The 24,032-nt window shown below is 52.9% G+C and overlaps 2 protein-coding genes across 13 annotated transcripts; both read right to left on the reverse strand.

Annotated features, from left to right (window-relative positions):
- Nucleotides 1-32: 32 nt before the first annotated feature.
- Nucleotides 33-11,639, reverse strand: IL17RC (interleukin 17 receptor C). Of its 8 annotated transcripts, none has more exons than XM_034998382.1 (19): nucleotides 11,332-11,638; nucleotides 11,020-11,041; nucleotides 10,670-10,822; nucleotides 10,309-10,383; nucleotides 10,108-10,217; nucleotides 9,042-9,153; nucleotides 8,659-8,703; nucleotides 6,812-6,951; nucleotides 6,528-6,587; nucleotides 4,714-4,768; nucleotides 4,446-4,627; nucleotides 4,299-4,349; nucleotides 3,395-3,440; nucleotides 3,110-3,231; nucleotides 2,801-2,923; nucleotides 2,232-2,280; nucleotides 921-1,016; nucleotides 791-829; nucleotides 33-695 (listed from the first exon to the last, which is right to left on the reverse strand). In XM_034998382.1, exons 1-19 carry the CDS (start codon nucleotides 11,434-11,436, stop codon nucleotides 76-78), a joined length of 2,205 nt encoding a protein of 734 aa, XP_034854273.1. In that variant the 5' UTR covers nucleotides 11,437-11,638; the 3' UTR covers nucleotides 33-75. The 8 variants fall into 8 exon arrangements, with proteins under 8 accessions (XP_034854273.1, XP_034854277.1, XP_034854276.1 ...); XM_034998386.1 differs by having other exon boundaries at nucleotides 2,801-2,860; nucleotides 11,332-11,637; XM_034998385.1 differs by lacking the exon at nucleotides 8,659-8,703 and having other exon boundaries at nucleotides 11,332-11,639.
- A 58-nt stretch (nucleotides 11,640-11,697) lies between these two features.
- Nucleotides 11,698-23,785, reverse strand: IL17RE (interleukin 17 receptor E). 5 transcript variants are annotated; one of them, XM_034998380.1, is made up of 16 exons: nucleotides 23,378-23,777; nucleotides 23,012-23,027; nucleotides 22,317-22,436; nucleotides 21,397-21,494; nucleotides 20,990-21,149; nucleotides 20,755-20,894; nucleotides 19,822-19,890; nucleotides 18,822-18,888; nucleotides 17,697-17,872; nucleotides 17,564-17,611; nucleotides 17,436-17,481; nucleotides 17,116-17,264; nucleotides 14,797-14,865; nucleotides 14,246-14,297; nucleotides 14,063-14,161; nucleotides 11,706-13,546 (listed from the first exon to the last, which is right to left on the reverse strand). In XM_034998380.1, the coding sequence occupies exons 1-16, from the start codon at nucleotides 23,507-23,509 to the stop codon at nucleotides 12,951-12,953; spliced, it is 2,037 nt and encodes a 678-aa protein (XP_034854271.1). In that variant the 5' UTR covers nucleotides 23,510-23,777; the 3' UTR covers nucleotides 11,706-12,950. The 5 variants fall into 5 exon arrangements, with proteins under 5 accessions (XP_034854272.1, XP_034854269.1, XP_034854268.1 ...); XM_034998377.1 differs by having other exon boundaries at nucleotides 11,700-13,546; nucleotides 17,116-17,481; nucleotides 23,378-23,783; XM_034998378.1 differs by lacking the exon at nucleotides 23,012-23,027 and having other exon boundaries at nucleotides 11,699-13,546; nucleotides 17,116-17,481; nucleotides 23,378-23,784.
- Between the last annotated feature and the right edge of the window lie 247 nt (nucleotides 23,786-24,032).

Below are 24,032 nucleotides of genomic sequence, written 5' to 3' on the forward strand. Positions count from 1 at the left end.
ACGCGGTCACAGACACATGCGGGAGACACGGGTAGAAAAATAGCGTCTGCCTTTATTCGAGTCGTCTCCCCTGCCTCACGTGCCATCCCGCGTGCAGTCCCCAGGGGCCCCGGGAGCCCCGGGAGCCTGAAGCAGCTGGGCCAGGGCGGGCTGCAGGGCCCGGGACACTTGCTTCGCCTTCTCCCCGAGCCGCCCGGGACGGGGGGCGGCAGGCCCCTGCAGGGTCCCCAGGAAGTCGGGCAACTGGGAGGGCAGGGAGAAGACCGGTACGCTGCGGAAAAGGGCGGGCACGGCCTCCGAGTGGAGCAGTCCGTCGAAGTAGGCCCCCACGTAGCGGCCGGGCGCCCGGCCCTGCAGGAAGTCGGGCAGCACGCAGCTCAGCGAGGCGGCAAAGGCGTCGTGCGGGCCGTGCGGGGCGGACGCTGCCGCCCCGTCCTGCAGCCACTCGTGGCACAGCGCCACGGCCCCGGGCGAGAAGAGCAGGACTACCACGCCGCCGTCCTGCAGGGTCTGGCGCCGCTGCGCGTGGAACCAGGCCAGGGGTCCCTGCGCACTCAGTTCACGACGGCTCCAGAGGTCCACGGCCACCCGCAGCGGCAGCTGGCACAGCGCCGAGGCCAGGGCGCCCACCAAGCGCTCGAAGCCCGAGTCCTCCGCCGAGTAGAGGAGCAGAGCCGCGCGGCCCCTGGGGGCAGCTGCCAGAGAGAATAGAGGGGAAAGGAAGACGTGAGAGGGCCCGAGGTCCGGCCCGCTGGGGGCGGCCCCCCGCCCGGCACTTGCTCACACTCACCCCCCGCGCGGAGGTCCTCCTTCAAGAGCCTCAGCCACCCTGTTAGGGGAGAGGGGCGGGGCGGCCCATGAGTTCCGCCGCCACCTTCTCGAGGGGAACTCCCAGCCCTGGGGGGTCGGGAAGTGCTCACCTTTCACGTGGTCCTTTTTGAAAAGGAAGAGAAGGAAAAGCACAGAGGCCAAGAGTAGGCAGGCCAGCCACACCAGGGCCCAGCGCTGGTGAACGTCTAGGCGACCCAGGGGAGAGGACAGCCTAGTTAGGTACCTCACACTTTCAACCCACTTCACGAAGGAGCAAACTCATTTAAAAGATCTCTGGGGCTGCCATGTGGTGACTGAACTGGCTCAGAGGAATATGGAAAGATTTCTCCCAAATCCACAGCATATAGTGTCAGAGTCAATATATGGACATAGATCCATCTATTTGGGTGAACTTGGACAAGTCACTTCACCTTTTGCCTCAGTTTTCACCTCTGTAAAACTGGGTTCACAATAGTACCTACTTCATAGGGTTGTTGTGAGGACTACATATATTAATACACACAAAGCACTTATGCTGGGCATATAAGTGCTCAAATGTCAGCTAATATTGTCTCCTGAGCCTAGGGTTGCTGGGCCTTTGAACTCACTCTCTTGATGACCGCAACAGCCTTCTAACTGGAGTCCCTAACCTCTTTTTTACCTCCAAGTCCTTCACTACATGGCAGCCCCAGAGATCTTTTTAAAATACAAATTTGATTATAGCCTTTCAGGAAACTCCCACTGCTCTTAACATAAAATCCAATTTCCAAGGGGGCACCTGGGTGGCTTAGTCCGTTAAGGGTCCGACTCTTGATTTTGGCTCAGGTCACGATCTCAAGGTTGTGAGATCATGAATGTGGACTCTGCTTAAGATTCTTTCTCTGCCCCTCCCCTCTCTTTCAAAAAAAAAAAAAAAAAATCCAATTCCTTGCATCAGCTCCCAAAGTCCTAGATGGCCTTTGCATCCTTGTGATAGAGGTCTGCCTTCTAAGATCTTCCAGCCACTCTGGCTACCTTGGAGTTCCTCAAAAAAGCATCTCTCCCCCCTTCACCTAGCTCAGCCTTCAGAACAGCCAGAACCTTTTCCTGGCCTCACCCCACCTAAATCAGTTCCCCAGTATATGCATTTATGGATTTGGACACTTTATAGTGAATGCTTCAATAGCTCACATTTACTCAATGTAAGTGATTGTTTAGCTAATGTCTTCTAGCCTTCTATGGCTGCGGTGGGGACAGGGATTGTGTCTTTTTGGTGATGCTTGAATCTCTGTAAGCTCTCTTCTTGGTTTTTGAATGAAGGAAGGAATGTCCCTCTGACTGATCTGAGCCAGAGAAGGACAAGGCCATTGCACGTGCCCTGTAGGAATGTCTAGATTCCAACTCTTGGTACTGAGGGGAAGGGCAGTTCTTGTAATACTCACACTTGTCCATGGGGCAGGCCCATAGTGCTCTCAGGTCATCTTCCCACAGCTGTAAGACACAAACAAAACCAAGGCCACAGCCCCAGAACACCCACCAAGTTCTGGCCAGCCTGATCTCCAAATGCCCAGCCTCAACTATGCATACTTCACACACATACACACATACAGTAGGTCCCTGCAAGCTGCTCTGCCTTTGATCACGCTATGCCTACTCCATGCCAGATCTGGCCCATGTGAAATCACCCTTCCTTGAAGCTCTCCCTGGAACCCAATACTTAGCACATATGAATTTTGTTATCTGTTTACTGTTTTCTAGCCAGCAGTGAACAACTTGGGAACAGGAACTATGCTTCTTCAATTCTTGGCTTCCCCAGGGCTGGACACAAAATAAGCAGAAATAGATGGTGAGTGGGTACTAGAGGGACAGTGAGGAGGCCCCTGCCTAGGAATAGTGAGAGTTTCTCTGGTACCTTCAGCTAGGCACAGGAAGAGATGGAAGAAGTTAAATACAGAGTTTTAGGCCTATTGGCCCTGGGCATTGGGGCAGGGCCCTCCTGCCACCTACTCACCTGCAGACACTGGCCTGACTGCAGGTCTTGTAGTAACTGCTCTCCAAGGCGAGCGGCCCTCTGCCAAGCCAAAGGGAGGCTGTCACTTAGGGGCACCACACTTAGGAGACCATCAAGCTGCAGCTGAGCAGAATAGTGGTGGGGAGGGGCTAGAGACTTGTAAGAGGTCACTAAGAACGGGGTCTAGGTCTGAGTCACCCCCACATTCCCAGAGGCCAGCACAGGGTCTGGCACAGAGGAGGGGAAATTTGAGGCCAGGCTTGAGATGGAACTGGAAAGGTACATGGAGGAGGGTCCCCTCATCCTCACCGTGGAGGCCCTGCTGAGTAGTGGGGTGCAGCCACTGGGCTCCAAGGCACAGAGTGATCTGTTGTCCTGGGGGCCTCGTGTCTCTACCAGCAGCATATCATCCTTGAGGGCCCCAAGGGAGTCTGGAGGGGTGAGAGCCCATTCTGAGTGAGACCCAACTATGCTGGAGGCGGCCACTTGCCCCCACCCCTTCCCATGCCTGACCTTCACCCCCATGAGGTGGCTCTTCTAGGGTTCACCTCTATTGCAATAGCCCTGCCCCAGCCTTCCCCAGGCTTCACTCACCAGCCCACAAGCACTCCTGTAGCTGCAGCTTCTCCCAGCTGCTCACCTGCTTAGAAGGAGCCAAGGTTAGGGGCACAGGAAAAGCAAGAGGCAAGGCCACAAAGAAGAGAAGAGAAGAGAAGGACAGTAAGGGGAGGCCTCTCTGGCGGGGTGGGCGCGGGGTTCTGCATCCTGGACCTAATGTTAGGCAGATCGGGTTCAAGGCTAGGTGATTAAGAGATACTTTGTTTTTCTCAGCCTCAGCCTTGTGAGGGCATCTGTGCTAATGAGTCTTATGACCCTACATTAGCTCTTTTCATGTCTGGCAAAGCACTTCCTACACTCCTTTCTCATCTAACCACCCTCACCAAGAGGCCTCATGTGACCACTCCACTTGGATACTGTATTATTCACTCAGTCTGAGTCTTGCTCCACTATTTTCTTTTTAAGATTTTATTTATTTGTCAGAGAGAGAGAGCACAAACAGGGGGAGTGGCAGGCAGAGGGAGAAGCAGTCTCCTCCGCTGAGCAGGGAGCCCAATGCAGGACTCGATCCCAGGACCCTGGGATCGTGACCTGAGCCGAAGGCAGATGCTCAAACAACTGAGTCATCCAGGCCCCCCTGTCTTTCTCCATTAGAACATAAGCTCTATAGGGTGGGAATATTTATTGGTTTTATTCACTACTGTGAAGTAGTTACTATCATCCCCATTAAACAGATGAGGAGACTGATGTTCAGAGTGGTGAAGTGACTTGCTCAGGGTCCCACAGCACTGCTAAATAAATAGTACAACTCCCAGAGGTAGCCCATAACAACTTTGCTCCAGTGACCCAAGGATAAATTGGGTCCAGAAGACAGTGAATTATCTGGGGGGGTCCACTTGGGGTCCTGCCCCTAGCCCAGAGCTCTTTTGCCCCTTCTTACCTGGACACAGAGGTTGGGGTGGGCATTCAGCAATGGCAACTCAAGTGTTTTCTGTGGAAAAAAGGGTCATGGGTGAGGTCAGGAAATGTGCTCCCCTGAGCTCCCCTTCCTTTCCTGATCCCAGGAGCCTCCCACCGCTTCACTTACGTTTACAGTGACATTTGCTCGGGACAGCGGTGGGACCAGCGACTGGCAGGGGACGCCGCCTGGTGCCTGCCAACACAGAGTGGCCTCAGCAAGCAGTGAACAGGGTGCATTTAGCTGCCAGCCCCGGGGGGGCAGTAGCCTCAGCCGGGCTGCATGCCAGAGGTTCCTGTGTGCCCGGGGATCTGCAAGGAAAGGGCTGGGTCACTGGGCGCCCAGCATGTGTCCACCTACACCATTCCTACCCTGGCCCCAGCCCTGGTCTTCTCACCCTCCCTAAAGGGGCAGAGGCTCGTCCTGACAGAGTCGGGCTCTAGAGGCCACACCTGGAAAAGAAACAGGGTTCTATTAGTCCATTCAACCCAGCTGACCCTCCAAGAGTATGTGCCAGGCCCTCTGCTAGGCACTGGGGATGCATTCATTCAACTAATATTTAATCAACACTTGCCCAGTCTTTCTGCCCTTTGTAAAGCCCTAGAGTTGCACACATTTATTTTTCCAGCAAACCCTATACCAATATCTGGCAACACCTTCATTCAACAGACCTTTAATGAGTACCTACTATGTGTCTAAGCACCATGGTAGGCAGTGGGGATGTTGATAAATCCACAGTCACTTTATGTGAACCTACTATATGCCAGGTACTGTGCTAAGTGTTTATATACATATATAAATATAGTAAACTATATATATATAGTAACCTATACCCGCTGTGTGGGGCTCGAACTCATGACCCTGAGATCAAGAGTCACATGCTCTATCAACTGAACCAGCCAGGCACCCCATTTCTTTCAATAAACTTTTAAAGCACATCTATTCTGTGCTTAGCCCTGTGGTAAGCAGTACAGATAATACATTAATCTATTCAGCAAACTTTTAATTAAGACCACCTACTATGTGGCAGGCATTGTGCTTGGGAGTAGGGATGTTTATATCAGAGCAAACATTTCATGAACATCTGTTATGTGTTCTATCACAGTGCTAGTTAGTAGAGTTTCATTCATTCATTCATTCCTTTAACAGACTTAATTAGCACCCACTACATGCTAGACATTGTGCAAGTTTCTAGGGGAGTTACTAAATTTGAATTAGGTATTATTTCCTTGCCTTCAAGGAAATTACAAAGTTAGTAAGGATAAAACATGTATAAATTAATAAACTGATCACTCATTTATTGAGCATCTGTTGTGTGCAAGAAGAAATGAGACAGGTGCCCAAATAAGAAAGGAAGTGATAAATGAACAAGAAAAGATAGAAGTGCAAGAAGATTGGAAGACAGGAGAGGCCAGACAGTTGAGGAAAAGCTTTGGGAAAGAGGTAACATTTGAGCTGGAAGGATTTGGTTGTATAGAAAAGAAGTGAGGGCATTTCAGGCAGTGGAAATGACAGGCATTAATGTCAGAGATAAACTAGATGGGACCTGATCACCATTTAAATGTGCAATCAGAAGAGGAAAGACAGGTGCCTGGCTGGCTCAGTTGGTAGAACATGTGACTTCTGACCTCAAGGTTGTTAAGTTCTAGCCCCACGTTGGCTGTAGAGATTACTTAAAAATAAAATCTTAAAAAAAAAAAAAAAGAAGAAGAAGAGGAAAGAGCCAACATATAGAAGCTTGGATACTTCCTTTTCTAACAGTCCTATGAGGCTGGTATTGTTATTTCCATTTTATAAATAAGAAACAGGCTCAGAGAGGTGAAGTGACTTGCACAAGATCACACAGTTAGCAAATGGCAAGAGTCAGGATTCAAACTGTCTGAGTTCACAGCACATGCTCTACTTTCCAGAAGAGTACAAAGAGGCAATTGGAGGATTAGGGGAAGCCTTCAAGGAGGAGGTGGCATTTGAATGGGGCCATGAAGAACAAGTAGGAGTCCTGTGGATAGAGGATCAGGAAGAGCATTCAGAGACTGCAAGAGGCAGAAGACAGGACAGCAAAGGTCAGGAAAGGACTAGTCACCTTAGGGAGCAACAGTTCTGACCTCAAAGAGGAATATGGAGGATGGCAAGACAAGGAGGGTAACGGCCACCCCCCTCACCAATTCCCCAATCCCCTTCCCCTGGCACCTAGCTGGACTCTTCTCTTACCTGAATACAAAGGCAGGGAAACAGGTCTGTGTGGTTCAAAGTAATGTTCTGTGGCCCGGTCTGTGGGACAAACAGAAGGCGAGAAGTTGGAGAAGATGAGGAGCAGGAAGGCCGGAAGCCAAAGTTGAGGAAACCAGGCAGGCAGCAGTGCTGCCACCAAGGTTCCTTGCTTGGGGTGTGGGTCGCTATATCCTCCTCAAGGGTCCCCTCTGATAATGCGCTCGCATCCTTAGCATGGGCCTCAGCCTAGAGTGGGAGTGGACTTGGGGAGGGGGAGGCCTCACCAGGTTGCTGTGCCACCAGGGTTTTGTAGGGCCCTGGACCTGGTTCCAGTACAGGGAGAGGCCAAAGTGCTGCTCCTCAGAGACGTCCAGCACCAGGTGCACATCATCGCCATCGGCAGACACACTGAGCCAGGGCAGGGCTGGGGGGAGGCAAAGAGAGGGGGACTTCCTTCACCTCTTCTGCATACCCACCCCTGGCCATGCCCCTCCGACTGACCCTTTAGTTTCCTTCATATCCCTGAGACCGGAAGACCCCTGGAGGTGACAGCCTGTGTCCTCATCTCTGACCAGACTTTGTCCCTAGCAGCCAGCCCAGTATCTTGACACAACTCTTCTCCTTCTGCAACCAGAAGGATCCTGTAACCACTGTAAGATATATCATCCTCCTCTGCTCAGAACCTTCTGATGACCCCCTGCCAAATTACTCCCAGAGTAAAAGCCAGAGTCCTTACAATGGCTTGCGAGACCCTACCCACTCTAACCTCATTTCCTAGCACTCTTGTCCTTAATTAATCTGCCACAGACACGCTGCCCTCTTTGCTCATACTTAAACACACCAGATATACTCCTGCTTCAGGCCCTTTGCACTGGCTCTTCCCTCTGCATATGGAATGCTTTTCCCTCAGATACCCACAGGGCTCCTCCCATACCTCCTCAGGGGTTTGCTCACCAGAGGGAAGCCATCCCTGACTGCTGCAACCCCCAACTCCCTTATCCTCCTTCCTTTCCCCAAATCTTCTCCATCACACTAGTCACATCTTATTGCATAGCTTACACCTCCATGTGTTTATTGTGTCCTCCATCACCCCTATCCTGACTCTGACTCTCATCTAGAATGTCCTCTCTGTAAGGCAAGGATTTTTGTCGGTTTTGTTTATTGACTTATCTCCAGTGCCTAGGATTATTTCTTGGGCAGAGTAACTACTCAATAAATATCCTGTTGAATAAGTGAATCAGTGTCTACTGAATGAATGAAGACATGAGATGCATGATGTGTATCTGTGTCCTCAAAGCTCTGGTGCTGAGTAGTCTCTAATGAATTACCAAAGAGGCAGGCCAAACTTAAGGAACGAAAAAGGAAATAAAATTGAAAAAATTTAAGAGTTTGGGGTGCCTGGGTGGCTCAGTTGGTTGGGCATCTGCCTTCGGCTGAGGTCATGATCCCAGGGTCCTGGGATCCAGTCCCACGTCAGGCTCTCTGTTCAGCGGGGAGCCTGCTTCTCCCTCTGCCTGCTGCTGCCCCTGCTTGTGCTCTCTCTCTCTCTGACAAATAAATAAAATCTTTAAAAAAAAATATTTAAGAGTTCAAAAACAACACTGCTTATATCTTGATTATATCTTGATAGTTACGCAAGTGTATACATATGTAAAAATTAACTGAGCTGGACTTTAAAAGTAGTGCACTTTACACACTTTTCTGTATGTGTGTTATACCACAGTAAAAAAGAAAATACAACACGAAAAATGAACAAAGCTAAAATAAAATTCAAATAGTGCCTGGGAAAAATCATCAGAGCCTTGATTTTCCTAGCCCTTATTTTATGGTTTAATATTATTTTTATTTTGATATATAGTAGATAGTGGGGTGTACCATAATCTTGACAATACTTTGGGCCTCTCGATGTCCCTGGTACTAGTAAATACATTTGTTATAAAGAGTGAGAGATTCACCTTCATATTCCCAACGCCTGGCACAGAGTAGGAGCTACTGCAGATGTGTGATGAATTAATGAGCGCTATGAGCATCTGGATTGTGGCAAGCCCAGACCTGAAGCCACCTCCAAGGGTCCCTCACACTCCAGACCCTGCCCCTCCCTCCTTCCAGCCCTACTGGCCATAGCCCCTACCCCAGCAGCTCTGGATGCTGTCCCGGACTTCAAGCCCCTTGCAGTCTGAGGAGAGATCACAGAAAAGCCTCCAGTGGGGCTGGGGGCCAAAGAAAGAAGGGGGGCAATCCAACCCATGGGGAGCACTGGGAAGGGCTCCTTGTCCCTTAAATACCACCCCATCTATCTAGTGCCCAAAGCACCTTCCTCAGGCATTGGGAAGCAATATCACCTGGGGAGAAGAGACAGAGGAACAGATTCTGGGGAAGATGGGAGCTCAGACCCCTGCCTATGAGTGGATGGGACTAGGAAGGGGGTGAAAGCAGAATGGCAGTGGCCAGAGGAGAAAGAGACTGGTGGGGAGGGGCAGGACTTGGGGCCCCTGAGGCTCTGGGGCCACTTACCAGGCAACTGTTGTGTGAGGTTGAGTTCCTTCTGGTACCTGGGCTGAGTGTAGGACCAGAGTCGCACCTCAGCCCCCAGAGCAGCCTCGAAGCAGTCAAATACTACAGAACCCTGTGAGGAAAGGAGTGGCGGAAGGCTGGTGGTATAGGGCTCAGAATACGGGCCAAGGGCTCTGAGCTTCTCTGTGGACCACTCCACTCACCTCCTCCCCCAACCAATGACTCTATACTGTAAGGCCCCAAATTCTCCCACTAGTGTTTCCTTTAAAAGCCCCCAGCTCTAAAGCACACACCCTCAGTAGGGGTATCAGCTGGGCAGGGATAAGGGCCGTAGCTGTCTGAGTCCCTGTCCCCACCTCTGTTGTCCCACATCATGTGGCCAAAGCTAAGGTGATCAGATACCCCAACACAAATGTGGGACACCCCTTCCCACACCCAATGCCTCAGTGGTCCTCACAACTACCCTTTGAGGTGGACCAGCAGATTTTCTCCCATTCTACAATTTTCCAGGCAAGAAGAGATTGGCTGGGAGCTGGGGGCAGGAGGGGAAGTCAAACGGTTTGAGTGATTTGGCCCAAGTGGAGCTACATCTTCCAAACACATGTGGCCTCCTGAAGTAGGGAGAAGCCCCAACACCCTGCACCACGGTCAACACACAGGGCAGACATGGTATAGCAGGAAGTCCAGAGAAGTGGATCCAGCCCACAGCCTTCCCCTCTCCAACCTCAGTTTCTCTCTCTGGAAAATGAGGGTAATAATAATGCCTAGTTCATGTGTACCTCTGACGATTACAAAAGAAAGGGAGAATGAAATCTCCTGAGACCCTTCAGTGCTGGGCATTACATCAGCTGTTTTACACATACCAACTCATCTTTTCCTCACAACAGCCATATGAGGTAGGATTATTCTTATTCCCGTTTTACAGACAGGAAAACAGAGGCGGAAAGGGCGGAAAGGGCTTGCCTACAGCCCTGCCAGTCAGCATACAGACATAACACGCACATGAGAGCACTTCAGGACATCATACTTAGAAAACGGCTACTGCTACGATTATTATTTCGCATACCACAGACTGACCAGGCTGCGCGAGGGCAGCACGCACTTGCACCTCCAGCAGGACGCAGCGGGCAGTGGGGTAGGCCTGGAAGGAGAGCACCACTTGGGCCTGGAGAAAGGCTGTGAGCAACAGGGCGGGGCACTGGTCAGGCTCCAGGGCCGCAGACAAGGCCCTGGCTTGGGGCAGTTGGGCCAGCCGGGTTCTCCTCACCGTTCCTAGGCTCCTCAAGCTCTGGATCAGCTGCTATTCCAAACTTGTCCTCATCTTTAAGCTCTTCCCAGTGCCCTAGAAGGACCCGAGAACAAGGCCCAGGTCAGGCCCCAGCTCTGGGCCGGCTTTGGGCTTGGCTTCCTTCCTGAAAGCCCAGTGCTGAGAAGCAGGGGCCAGGCCTGGGGCCTTGGGGTGGGGGTGGGGGGAGACAGGGAGACCAGGCTGACCTGGGGGTCCTTTGGCCGGTGTTCTCCAGGAGAACACTGAGGATGCACAGGACCGCCTGACAGATTCCCCAGTCCTTGTGCCCATCCCAGACACGCTGACATGTGCACATACAGTTAGGGGATGACCTGCTCACCATGCACAGCCAAGTGGATGGCCACACGCACGCAGAGGTCACAGTCAGTCTCCTGGTGGCACCTCAGCACCAGCTCTGTCTGCAGGCGCGTGGGCACCAGCACAGGGCCCGGGGCAGACACGATGCTCCCAGGCAGGCAGAGCACGTCACCATCTGTGCACGAAGGGTGGGGTGGGAGCTGAAGCTATTCATCATCCAGAGGTTAGTTGCACCTGACACCCCCAGAGGGCCAAGGAGCTTTGGGCTCTTTCCTGGGCTGAGGGTGGGTGGTGGGGGCAGAGAACTGGAACATCTCCCCTCCCTCCGCCAACCTGGGCAGTTCTTTCCTTTCCAAAAGTACAGCTACTCACCCCAGAGGTGGCAGGAAAGGCCCTGGGAAGGAGGTAAAGACAAGTCAGAGTTTATGCCACTGAATCTAGCCATTTTTTCCCTGCCTTGTATACCTGCCCACCCTTCTGGGGCTCCCCATTCAAGCCCCTCCCAGGAGAGGACAAATCCAGCTCTTGCCCCCTCCCCATTCTTCTCTTATCCCATCAGCACCAGACAGACCAGCCAGGGCAGTTCTGGTGGTAGTGACAGTGACAGGAGCCAGGCTAGGGCCTCCGATAGGCAGCAGACTGAACCCTGAGCTGTCCCCAACCCTCCCAGTACCCCAGACTTACTGGAGAGCAGCGGGCAGTGTCCTGAGGCCCCATAAGCTTCTCCAAAGAGAGGACCATGGGGCTTCGGCCCAGTGCCAAGGACAACAGGAACCAAGGCACAGGCATCTTCCAGGTACCAGGAGGCACCAAGGCCCAAGGCCCTGTCCTGCCCCCCCCAAAGGGGGGGGCAGACACGGTACCTCTGCTCCCACTCAGCCCCAAGCCTGTGGGCACGAGGGGCCGGAATCCCTCTTCAGCCTGGGGTCCCAGTGCGGGCTTGAGCACCCCCTCTCCCGGGAGTCCTGAATCCTGTCCCCGTCCAGCCGGAGTGCTTTCGGTTTGGCTCCCGGCAGGCAGCTGGCTGTTCCCGCCCCGCCCTGTCCCTCCCACCAACACCAGGCCTGGGAGCCAGCAGCCTTGGACTGGGGTGGTGGCCTCCTCTCCTTTCCCTCTCCTCCTCCTCCTTCTCCGCTGACACCTGGCTGGGAGGGGCCCCTGAAGAGGGTGGCGGCATCACAGCTGAGTGAGGGAGCTCTTACCTTGGGAGTCCCTAAGGAAGAGGGCCTGGGCAATGCTGGGGCATTTCCACTGCCACCGTGAATCCGGGATTTTGGTGCCCATTAGGTTCCCTCATACAGGGCACCCCCGGTCCCTTCACACATCTGCCCTGGGACTCAGTGACCCTTTATGGGACAGGAGCTCTAAAGGCAGGGACAAAGGGTATCAGAAAGTGGGCTTTTCACCACTTCCTGGCCTCTGCTCAAGTGTGGTAGGGAGGGAAGGAACTCAGAACTCAGAGCCAGGCAGACAGGGGTCCCATTTGTGCTGTTGCCATGGGCTGGCTGCATGACAAATGGACCTTTCTGAACCTGTTCACAGTGAGGATCAAGATTTCCAGGTCCTCCTTTGCCTTTTCAGAGGCTTTGCTTGTGAGAATGTGAAGGATGTGGTTGTGGGTGTGGACGTGGAAGACTGGAGCCCACAAACAGAGGCATAACAATCCCCAGGCAGGGCTGTGCTGACCCCTCCTGCAACTCAGTACCCTGGGCACCCTAGAGAAGCACACCGTGTCTCTTAGCTTATCCATTATGTTGGCCTTTATTCATTTTTCTTGATCTTGGTTTCTACTGTCCCACCTCCGCCCTGGATACCCAGGGCCAAAACCTCTTTACCTGGGTCAGGCTCCCTCCCTCCCTCCATCCCCTGGGCAGGGCTCCAGTCCGGGAAAGCAGTATCCCTGCCCCGCCCCCCACCAAAGGGGTTTTCTCCCCTCTCCCCCTCCCCCCACTGGAGTTACGCCTCACTCAGAATGGCCATCGCTCCGGCCTCCCCTACCTCTGTCCCACACCTCTCTCGCTTGGACTGGAGCATGTGCAGACTACTCTTCCTGGAATTTTGAAGAAAAGAAGTGGGAAGATTCCCCCACCCCCAACAGAACTGGGAGCAGTGGAGCCCTCAGTAAACAGCGACTCTCCCTGCTGGTTCCGAAAGGGTAAACAGGAGGAAGAAGCCAGACACGTAGGGAAGGGTCTGGGACAGCGAGGGAGGTGCTCTGCTCCCAGGCTAGCAGACAGAGCATAAGGATTTTTGGCCAGTAGTCCTGAGGAGGCACCCCAAGGATTCTAGGGTAGAAGGCTCATTCAGGGGATCCAGCCAGTACCCCTACGTCTGCCTCTGCTCAGCCTCGGTGGGCAAAATTTGGCGGCCTCGCGTTCCAGCCGGTGGCACAGCTCCAGGCGACCCCGCAGGCAAGGCCGATCCCCGAGGCGGCCTCGGCTGGTGGCTTCGGCGGAAGGCCGTGCGTCTAGCGCCCGCAGCAGGCGTGGCAGGTCGCGCAGCAGGCGGTAGCGGGGCAGGGCGCGCAGTGGCGGGGGAATGTCGCCCTTGGCACAGAGGCGACTGAAGTAAGCCAGCAGTAGCAGGGGGCGCGGGGCGGCGCGGAGCAGGGCGCGCAGGGGCGCCGAGTGGGGATCCCGGGCGCGGGCTGGACTGGGGCCGGCACTGCTCCACAGAAGCAGCACGGTGCCCCGCTCCCGCGCCACGCGCGCCCGCGCCGCCCACAGCCACGGCAGCGGGCCCACGCGCGCCACGCGCGTCCCCTCCCACAGGTCCACGATCACGTCGCGCCCGCCGCCCAGCGCCGCCCGCAGCAGTTCAGCCAGCGCTCCCACCAGGCGCCGCTGCGCCTCCGAGTCCGCCACGTGCAGGAGCAACACCGGCCGCGCTCGGCCAGGGCCTGGGGGCGGGAGCAGCAGATGAACAGGGTGGGGGGCTAAGGGAGAGCCCAGCACTTCCCCTCCTCTACTCCACCCCCATTCTACCCCTCCTCCCCGCCTTGGGGCTAACTCATCCGGTGCCCCACCTGGTTCCTTATCTGCACTGGGGGTGAGTACCCAAGGCAACTTTAGCCTATAGGGTGTCTTTGGCCTAATTAGATAAAAGCGTCCGGAAGGGGCCAGGTCTAGGGCGCCAGGTTTGGCAGGTGCAGCGCCCGCTGGATTTAAGCCTTACTGGTCTCTTCCCAGAGACCACGAACAGTGAACCATCTGCTCAGAGGGACTTTTGCTCTGCCTTAACCACTCCTGACCACTAGGGGGCCTGAGGCTCACCACCTTGGGTAGCAGAGAGCCTGCCGCAGCATCAGGGGCATGGCTCTTCCGCAAGGGAGCCTAGGCAGGGGAAGGGTGGGGGGGCAACTAGCTTAGGCACTGGGCAGATCTGAATCCTCAGGTTACCCCCAGAGTGAGCTTACCTGACAGTGGGCGCCGGCGGGTGAAGACCAGAACAATGCCCAACAGGGTGGCGAGGGCCAGCAGTGCCAGGATCAAGAGCCCCAGATGTCTATGAGAGACTGAGTCCAGCAGGGTGAGGCCAAGCCAGGCTCCTCAGGGCCCAACCTCCTTTTTATCCCACCCCTCCTCTCCCAAGAACTCACCATCTGGACACAAGAGGTGCTTCCAGGAAAACTGAACATCTGACCTCCACACCTGAGGGCACAGAGCCCCCCGACTGTGAGCCAGGGTAGCCCCTCCTCCCAGGGGAAGTTGAGTGGGGACAGAGAAGGGGAGTCCTCCTAGATAGGGAATTTCTCCAGCGCAGGGTTTGTGTTTGGTCCAGCTCTGGCTGGGCACACAACAGGTCAAGAGTGGCAACCCAAAAAATAAACTTGAAGTTGGCCAGGGCGTCCATGAGGACCGGGAAGGCACAGGCCCTGAATGAAGTAATCAGATGCCACTGAGTTCAAGCGCATTGTCACCATGCCTGAATGTGGACACAGAGTACCAGGTTTTCTGATTTTTCCAGGAGAAGCCAGAAATCAGCTTTTTAAAATATGACCTCTCCAATATTTAAATGGTAGCAACTCATTCCAATTTCAAACACCATGCTGGCCAAACCAAACATTTTTGCAGACTGGATTTGCCCCATCTGCCACCTGTAGAGTAGATGCTAGGGGGCTGTGTACAGAGTGAGGGCAGGATTCCTTACCAGGACACAGCTCCCTGGCTTCAGGAAGGGAATGATGAGATCTAGTGTCACTGGGCTTGAGCCCTGAGTCTGTGGGAACAAAGAGCAGAATGACTGTCCCCATAGAGTCAAATCTGGCTCTGTCCAGTCTGAGTCTTTGCCCACACTCTTCTTCCTTTCTACCCTACCCCCCTCACCCAAATCCTACCCAGGCTTAAGGCCAAGTGCCACTGCTGACAAGAAACAAGTCTTCCGGGATGCCTGGGTGGCTCAGAGGGTTAAGCGTCTGCCTTCAGCTCAGGTCATGATCCCAGGATCCTGGGATCGAGTCCCGCGTGGGGCTCCTTGCCCAGAGGGGAACCTGTTTCTCCCTCTGCCTGCTTCTAGCTCTGCCTTTATTTATTTGAGAAAGAGAGTGAAAGAGCACAAGCAGGGGGAGAGGCAGGCAGAAAGAGAGGGAGTAGCAGGCTTCCCACCGAGCAGGAAGCCTGACGCGGGGCTCGATCCTAGGACCCAGGGATCATGACCTGAGCCAAAGGCAGACGCTTAACAACTGAGCCACCCAGGCGCCACCAAAATAAATTTAAAAAAAAAAAAGAAAGAAGTCTTCCCCCTGCTTCATTCTCAAGCATCCCACTGATCATTCCCAGATCAGGCAATCAGGCACACATCAACAAACATGCTCTGGGTGTCTACTTTGCGTCAAGCCCTGAATAAGAACACACAGATGTTGTCTCTGTCCTCCAGCAGCGCATAAACCAAGGAGCCTAACTATATAACCTGCCTTCCTTCTCTGTCCCGCATATCTGAAGGGATGGCTTGTTCACTGGAAAGAACCTAAGTTGTGAAGTCAGACCACAGTTTAAAAAGTCAGGCTTAACTATTGCCTTTGTGGTTCCTAGCTGTGTGATCTTTGTATGGAGATAGGTTCCCTCCCTCCCTGACCCTCAGTTTCTTTATTTGTATATGAGGACTAATAATCTTTATTTTACTGGGTTATTGAGAGCATCCCATGAGAATATGCATGTTAACACCCTTTATCATACACAGTGCAGGGTGTATTCCTTCAGTAGTAGTAGTTATTATTGCACTGTGGACTCCTTAAGGGCAGAGACTGTGTTATATACTTTTCTTGTATCTCCCAGGGCCTAATACAGGGTAGGCACAGAGTAGGGATTCAATAAATGCATGCTAAATTGGACAGAATTGATTGCCATCTATATACGGGCAGGATATGGCTCCACCCTGTGTTCTGGGTGTTGGTTAGGGAGTTGACCAGAATCTTCATCCAGCAGATGCTAACGCAGTGACTCTCAAACCATGGCTGAACTCAATGAAGGTGGTCTTCTCCCAGCTCACAGAAACAAATGAGTCTATGGATTTAGCTCTCAATTTTAGGTTATCCCATGGGACTTTGTCTTAAATCTTAAGCAATGCTTGGTGTTAAATCTTAAACATTCTTAAACATTTGCTACCACCTATCTGCTTGGGAGCTCTCATAGAATGCAAGACAAATACGCAAGCTACAAGTGAGCGTTTAAGAAAGAATTGGAAAGAGCTAGTCATGCTTAGTCAGATTGGTGCTGTGGTTTGACGGATATATTTAATTGTGGTTTTTATATCAGATACACAGAAGAGAGTCTGCTAGTCAAACTGTTCTCAGTTCACATAATAAAGTTAAATCTGTTAGTAGTTCACAGTATTCTGCAAAGAGCACCTCAGCTTCCAGGGGCTCTGCTTCCCAAGGTAGTCAGGGAAAGTCTGCCAAGTGCCTTGTGGAGACAAACAGGAACACAGGGGTAGAGGAAAGCTGGGTTCAAGAGAGGGCATTGGTACAAAATGTGGCGACAGATTGAGTGGGTCAGAGGACAGCTGGATGTGGGACGGCCAGTCTCTTGCCTCTGTTTATCTCCTGTAAGTTCAGAAACTAAAAGGATTAGAAACTGCTCCATGGAAGGCCTCACTGACTGGCAGAGGAACGAGCTGAAAAAAGGCTGATCGGGGTGCCTGGGTGGCTCAGTCGTTAAGTGTCTGCCTTCGGCTCAGGTCATGATCCCAGGGTCCTGGGATCTAGCCCCACATCGGGCTCCCTGCTCTGCGGGGAGCCTGCTTCTCCCTCTCCCCCACTCTCCCCCCTGTGTTCCCTCTCTTGCTGGTCTCTCTCTGTCAAATAAATAAATAAAATCTTTAAAAAAAAAAAAAAAAGGCTGATCAAGTAAATAAATAACCAGATGATATAAGTTAAATATTTGCTGGCCTCCACTTGCTGTGCTCTGAGCAACAAGACGGGGGGTGGGGGGTGGGTAGGGGGGTGGGGGTGGGGCCCTGGCTAGGCCATACCTGGCTGATGCTGTACACAGGGTGTACCAAGCTGTCCTGCCCCAAGCTTGGTTGGCTCCAGGCAGCACTGAAGGTGGCGTGAATCCTTGAGGAGAAGTGAAGGACCAGCTGCTGGGCCTGGGTATCCATGCTAACATTCCAGGATGGGGCTGCCAGGGTGGGAAAGGGCATCATGGGAGACATTCTGTTTGCAGGAGGTGATAGGAGCTGGGCTGTAGTTGCCAGAGAAATCAGAACAGGGCTCCAGTCTGGCTTGGTCACAGTTGGGTAAGGGTTCAATGGTGGAAGGGGGTCCCAGCCAGGGTCACTTAACGGCTCACCAGTCCGGTGGGGGCATTCAACATGGCTGCTATTTCCAAACGAGAACTGAGAAATCCAAGAATGGCAAGTCAGCAAGCTCCAGGAACCATCCATACCCCTCCCCATTCACTGTCACCCACGCTTGTACCTTGAAGCAGAGCTGGGGGTGCAGGTCTACGCCCTCCAAGACATACCACTGTGGTAGGAGAAGGGGGTTAGTCAGGGAGCAGGGCCCTGGGCCCCAGCCCTGCCCACTCAAGTCCCGGGGGGGCCTGTCTCACCCCCTCTGACTCTTGAGCCGTGGCATTGGGGAGGTCTTCGCAGATGGTGTGCCAGCCCTGCCTCTGGCAGAGGGAGGCCTCCAGCTTCAGCGGGCAGCGGAGGGTCAGGGCCATGACCATCTGACTGTGCTGGCTGTAGTCTGTAAAGTGCACTGACTTCCAGAAGTCCGAGCCATCTGGGCGGGCGGCAGGCAGGGACAGAGAGTGAGGCCCGGGGAGGCCTGGGCCCTGTTTTGGCCTCAGCGTCGTTTTGCATCCCCATCCCTGGGGGCACCAGGGGATGACTTTGTGAAGGTGCCCAGCACGGTTGCTGGTATGTCTAGGTATCCAATAAATGAGTATGCCTTCTCCAGACCTTTTATGACTTTTCTACTTCATTGTCTCACCTCCTTCCTGTGCCTCCATTCTGGCCAGCTCTCTGCTGCTCCCCAAAGTCAAAATCTGCAGATCTTTGCTTAGGTTCTTCTCAGAACCAGGGATGTTCCCCTTGCTACTCTCCTTTGGAAATACTGCCCCTTTTCTGAGCCCACCTCACATGTCACCTCCTGTAAGAGACCTCTGATCAGACCGCCTTCATGGGCTTCTCCCTTTCCTGAGCTCATGGCCTACAGCCCAGTCCTCAATTCTAACAGTGCCCTGGACTTTAGGCTGCTTTACGCTATTCATTTGCTGTGTTTCAGGGCCCTGTCTCTTTAACTTGGGGATGACAACATGCACAGAGCATTTCAGACATCACCAGCCACTTTCACATCCAGTATCGAATGCAAGCCTCATCAACGGTTGGAAAGTAAGGCAGGGCAGGTATCACTACTTTACTGATGAAGAAACTGAGGTTCAGAGAAGAATAAGTGAGATGTGACCCCAGGACTTTGGGGCCATCCTCTTAGGACACTACCTCCCGGGTCTCATATTCCTGAACCTCTCACAGCGCCTAGTACAATGTTCAATACTCTGATTTATTGGCAGGTGATTGGTAGATATGGTAGCCCTTTCCCCCAACCAGCTCCAGGGAAAGTGCCTGCATGCCTTCTGGGGGCTTCCTCCACAACACAGGTGTGCAATGTGTGTGCGCGTGTGTGTAAGAGAGACTGGGAGAGGCTGTGAATGCACATGTGCAGCACTTACAGGCTTCAGGCCAGTTCCGGAAGGGACATTTTTTGTGCCTCACGGTGTCCTCTTGCAGGTAGGATGCCTGGGGAGACAGGGGAACAGTCGGGGAGGGTCATAGGAAATTCTTCTCCTCTATCACTCAGACCTGAAACTCCTGGCTTGACCTCGCTCTGATGCAAGCTGCCTGAGCCGGTGGGGCATGGAGGACGGGAAGCTGTGCAGGGTGTGGGTGAGGGTTGGTGGGGCATGACCAGAGTCTAGGAGCAAGATCAGTAAATGGGAGGCTGAGTCCTCTTCTCCCTCGACAGGAGAACCTATCCTCCCCAGAAAGAGGGGAGGTCCACATTCCTCCACTTTTAGCTTCCCTGGCTTCCCACGGAATGCCCTGTATGGACCCCTCCCTCTGGGCCGCCCAAACACCCGGGGGGTTGTTCACCCCGGCAGCTGCTCCCTGCCCCACGTGTCCTTCTGTACCTTCCCTTTTGTCTCCTCCTGGTCGACAAAGTCCCCTGCATTTTCTGTCTAGTCCAAAAAAATCTTTTTTTTTTTTTTCTTTGTCCACCCCCCCCCCCAAAAATCTTAATGCTAGGCCCCTGAGCTTTGTAAGGAGTGGGAGACTGCCATTGAGGGCTCATGGGGACGAGCCATACGGGACGTGGCAGTAGCCACACGTGCCCTCCCCGTCCCCCCTCCCCCCGTGACTCCTCAGAACACACGGTGAAGGCAACTGTGTATTCCGTCTCTGTGGGCTGAGGCCAGTCTGAACCCAGGAAAGCTGGGTTCGGGTAGGACTGAGGTTGGAATCACCCACCCCAAATATCTCATGTTCAGCAGGACACTTCCATCTCTGACCCCGTGTGTGGCTCACAGTCAAGCTGGTAGCCATCTTCCCAAGCATCAACTCAGCACCCAGGCTTTTTAAGACCTGACTTACTGGAGATACGGTTGGCCAACTGTGCCTCTGGGGGACCTAGAAGTGGAGCCATGGACAACCCAGACCTTTTCCTCGGCTCACCTCTATGCATAGACAGGGCAGAAGGAATTCATAAGGCAGTTCTACGGCATGGCCCCCAGACACAATTTTCTGTTGACGAAGCAGCAAAAGGAGAGAAGAAAGGCCTGATAAAGAGCTTAGGCACCCTGGACAAGGGCAGTAGGAAGCTGGGACCTTGGCCAACACACCCTATTTTTCCTCTTATCTGAGAAATTTCCTTTTGGGGTGGGGGGGCGTGTCCCTGCTCTGTAGTCTATTATTTGCTCTAGGTATCTCAATATATGGAGTGGGGAGAGGGAGAGAATAGGGAAAGGACGATACATTTATGGAGCCCCTACTGTATGCCAGGTAGGGTGCTAGGTGCTAGAAGCATTAACTCAACTAACTGAACGCTAGCATCACAGTGATCTTCATTTAGAAATGAAGAGAGCTGAGAGCCTCTGAGGTACATCTCAGTCCCTGCAAATGGTACCAACCACATACCAGGGCATCTACAGCAACTGGAGGTTGAAGAGGGGTATGAGGCCTGGGCTGAGTGAATGGGGAACATCTCATTCTCTGAGGGGCTGCAGCAAAAGGAGGGAGATGGAAGGGTACCAAGACAGATGTGACCGCTTCTTGGGGGAACTGAAAAGCCTTCTAAATGCAACCAGGATCTCGCTGAGGGTCTTCTCACTGGGGATATATGCTGTATTCATTTCTCTGCTAGGCATTCATGGTTGCTCCAAGTCTCTCTTTGCCCTTTCCCTTCCTCTCCTCCTAGGTGACAAGGACCCCTGCATTTTCTGTCTAATCCAAAGAAGGCTTAATGCTAGGCACTTTGGACTTGTAGGGAGGTCTTAGACAATGACTGTCCCTCTCTGGGCCTTAGTCTCCCCATGTATACAATGGGGAGGTTCTTTTTGCTCCAGAACTGTGTGATCTGGCTTTTTAAAGGGAGACAACAGTCCATACCTGGGAGTCGAAGGGACTGCTCAGCTCCTCACATTCTAGTACCCACTGGTGACAAAGACGCACGCTGACCTCAGGTCCCGGAGGAATGGTCACTTGAATAGCCCGTGCCTCAGGCAGCAAATCAAAGGAGAACTCGGGCCCTGGGGAGAAGAGAGACCTGGTAGCCTTGTCTCTTGGCCTAGGCCTAGGCACCAATACTTGGCTGCACCCATCTCCGGTCACACCCTATGCCTACCTTCATGCCTTTGTGAGCTGGGTCTGGGGAGAACTTCCAATGCCTTTAGATCTGAAGGTTGGGTCCTTTTAGAGCGCAACCCCTTGTGAGAGATGTCTGGGGAGGAGACAGCGATGTGATGACCCTTATGAGACAGGCAACAGCTACTCAGCAGCTTCCTCTGTAGGCAGAGAACATGGTTGGCCTTAGGCCAGGAATCAGGCTTTTATTCCTGCTTCTGGAACCTGAGGCACCACAGGCAAGTCACTCAATCTTTAGACCTTGCTTTCGCTAACTGTGTAATGGACAGAATAGTCTACTTCATTGCCATGCTTTCTACCTTTCACGTGGCTAGAGAACAAAACAAGAGGCTGGGAATGAAAGGGTTGTGGGGTGGAGGGCAGGGCTGGAACTGGCAGGGGGAGTACCTGAGCAGATGTTGGCATCTTGTGTCTCCTACAGAACCGGAACTTATAGGACTTTCTGTATTTCTGCACCAGGAGGTGGAACCAGCCCTCCCGGAGGCCTGTGTAGGAAAGGACATATTTACTATCCAGCCCTTCACTGCCCCTCTCCTACCTGGAAATGTGGCCTGATGTTAGATAGTAAGTCATTTCAGATCATGGAGCATTGTAATGGTATCAAGTTCTTTAGTCTTGAAAGTTATGATACAGCCAAAAAAAGACTAATTCCTTAAGTAGAGAAAAAGCTATATATACACAAAAGTGTCCATTGTAGCACTATTTACAACAGTGAACAATTAGAAACTGCGAATTCTTAAGCAGTGTTTGGACATTTAGCATGTGCCAGGCACTGAGCTAGGCAATGAAAATACAGAGTTGTATAAGAAAGATCGGGGCGCCTGGGTGGCTCAGTGTTAAGGCGTCTGCCTTCGGCTCAGGTCATGATCCCAAGGTCCTGGGATTGAGCCCCGCATCAGGCTCCCTGCTCAGCGGGAAGCCTGCTTCTCCCTCTCCCACTCCCCCTGCTTGTGTCCCTCTTTTGCTGTGTCTCTCTCTGTCAAATAAATAAATAAAATCTTAAAAAAAAGATCTTACTTTGCAAATAGAATGTAATAATAGTAAACTCATAGAACTAAAACAATTTAATCTCAAGCATCCATACCAGTGGAAAGGAGAAATACCTTCACAAAATGATACAACTGAACCCATGAATATAATTCGTGGTATGCTATTTTAGGGTGACCTGTCTCTGTTGAGGTTGACGATAGGAGAGACATCTGTTCTAGTATGATAAATCCCACTTTCCTCAGCCTGGGCCTCCCCCCCAAAAAAACCCCCTAATTCACATCTCCACTGAGAGTAGCCCAAAGGGCTGTTTTTCATACCTGAAGGGTCTGACACCAGATGCAGGCACAGATAGGGGCAGAGCCAGAGCTGAGCACACCAAGGCTTTAGGGACACAGGAAAGGCCAACTGGGTATGGCAAGGAATATGGGCAAACTTTCCTGGGAAAGATGAAAAGTAAATCAAATGGTAAGATCCAAGGAGGTCCCTCCTGCCTCCGACAAGGTGGACTTGAAGCTGAGATGTGTGGCTTTGGGCAAGCTACGGACTGCTCTAAGCCTCAGCTTCCTCGTTTATAAAGTAGGACTGTTGTCAAGATCAAGTGAGGTAACGTGTGGGAAAATGATTTGTAAATCAGAATGTACCATTAGATATGAAAGATTGTTGTTGTAGCACTGACAGGAGTGAGGAACCAGTTAAGGGCGAGTGCCTAGAGGTTATCCTGTCTCTCCTTTAATCCTCCCCACAGCTTAGGGGAGGTGCAATCATTTCTACAACCCTGCTCTACCCCTGGGAAACGGGGAGTCAGAGGGGCTAAGTGCACTGCCTTCAGCTACATGTGGAGTATGTGGTGGAAACGCAATGCAAACCCAGGCTTGTACTGATTCTAAACCCTGTGTTTTTTCCTTGATATGCTACTTCCCAAGTTGGGAGCCAAAAATTTGAATGGAAAGTTCGCTAGGGATCTGGAACAAAAGGGACGCAGAAGAGAAGCAGGGCAGGGAATGAGACTCACCAGTGAGAGTGTCTTCCTGAAGGCACAGGGCCCAGTAGGGGCAAGAAAGGAGAGAAGAATTATTAGTAGGGATTCCTATGGGGGTGGGGGATTCTCCCTGGGGTCTTTGCCTCAAATCACCTAATTCCAAGGCCCATAACCTAATAGCCCATCCACTCTGGCTCTTGTCTTCCCAGCTCAACCCTGCCCAGGCCCTCAGCACACAAGAACCTTGGCTACCCCTTCAAGACCAGATAGAGGACACACTGGGGCTGCTACCAGGGCACAGGGGATTGGGAAACATGAGAGGACAGGCAGAAGAGTGGGGAGCTTTACCAGCCTGTGGCAGGGAGATGTCCCTACTGGGCAGCGGCAGCATTACCTTACCATGTGGGAGGCCAGCAGACAGTGGGTGCTCCAGCGGGGCAGGTAGGGGCAGCCAATTCCGGCCGAGGCAGAGAGGCCAATGAGGAGCAGGAGGAGAAGCAGGAGCGAAGCTGCCCATCTGGGGCTCCCCATGGACTTCCGTGGGGTCAGAGCGCCCAGAACATGGCTGCACAGCCCGAAGGTGGGCAGCGGGCCCTTGCTGTGCAGCTGCGGGGAGGGCAGCGAGCAGGAGTCTTCGTCTCTGCCTGCCCCTGCCCCGCCCTGCCCCAAAGCTCCTCCTCCATCCTAGATCCTAACCAGCCAGCCAGGCCACATTCCTTCTTCTCCTAGTGGAGGGACAGAAGGACGGTTGCCCCCCAGAAAGCCCTACTGCTCCCACTTGGAGGGCAAAGGGCTCCTGCTCTGGCAGAGAAATAACAGGAAAGAGGCCAGCACAGGGTTAGGGGGATGGAGGGCTGTCCCCACTTCTTAACCCCTCCTACTCCTGCAACACCCTGCAGATCTGACCCGCCCACTAACGCTCTTGGACTTGGAACTTCGTTGGAGATTTGCTTCATCCCCTCACTTAGAGAATTAACGGAACTATTAAGCACTATTCTACAATGGGGTCTGGAGACAGAGGTGACTGAGGCACCATTTAGAGTTGAGCAGAGCA

The sequence above is a fragment of the Mirounga leonina genome, unplaced genomic scaffold, assembly GCF_011800145.1.
Source record: "Mirounga leonina isolate KUSES-001 unplaced genomic scaffold, KU_Mleo_1.0 Mir_94, whole genome shotgun sequence".
NCBI classification, from domain to species: Eukaryota; Metazoa; Chordata; class Mammalia; order Carnivora; family Phocidae; genus Mirounga; species Mirounga leonina.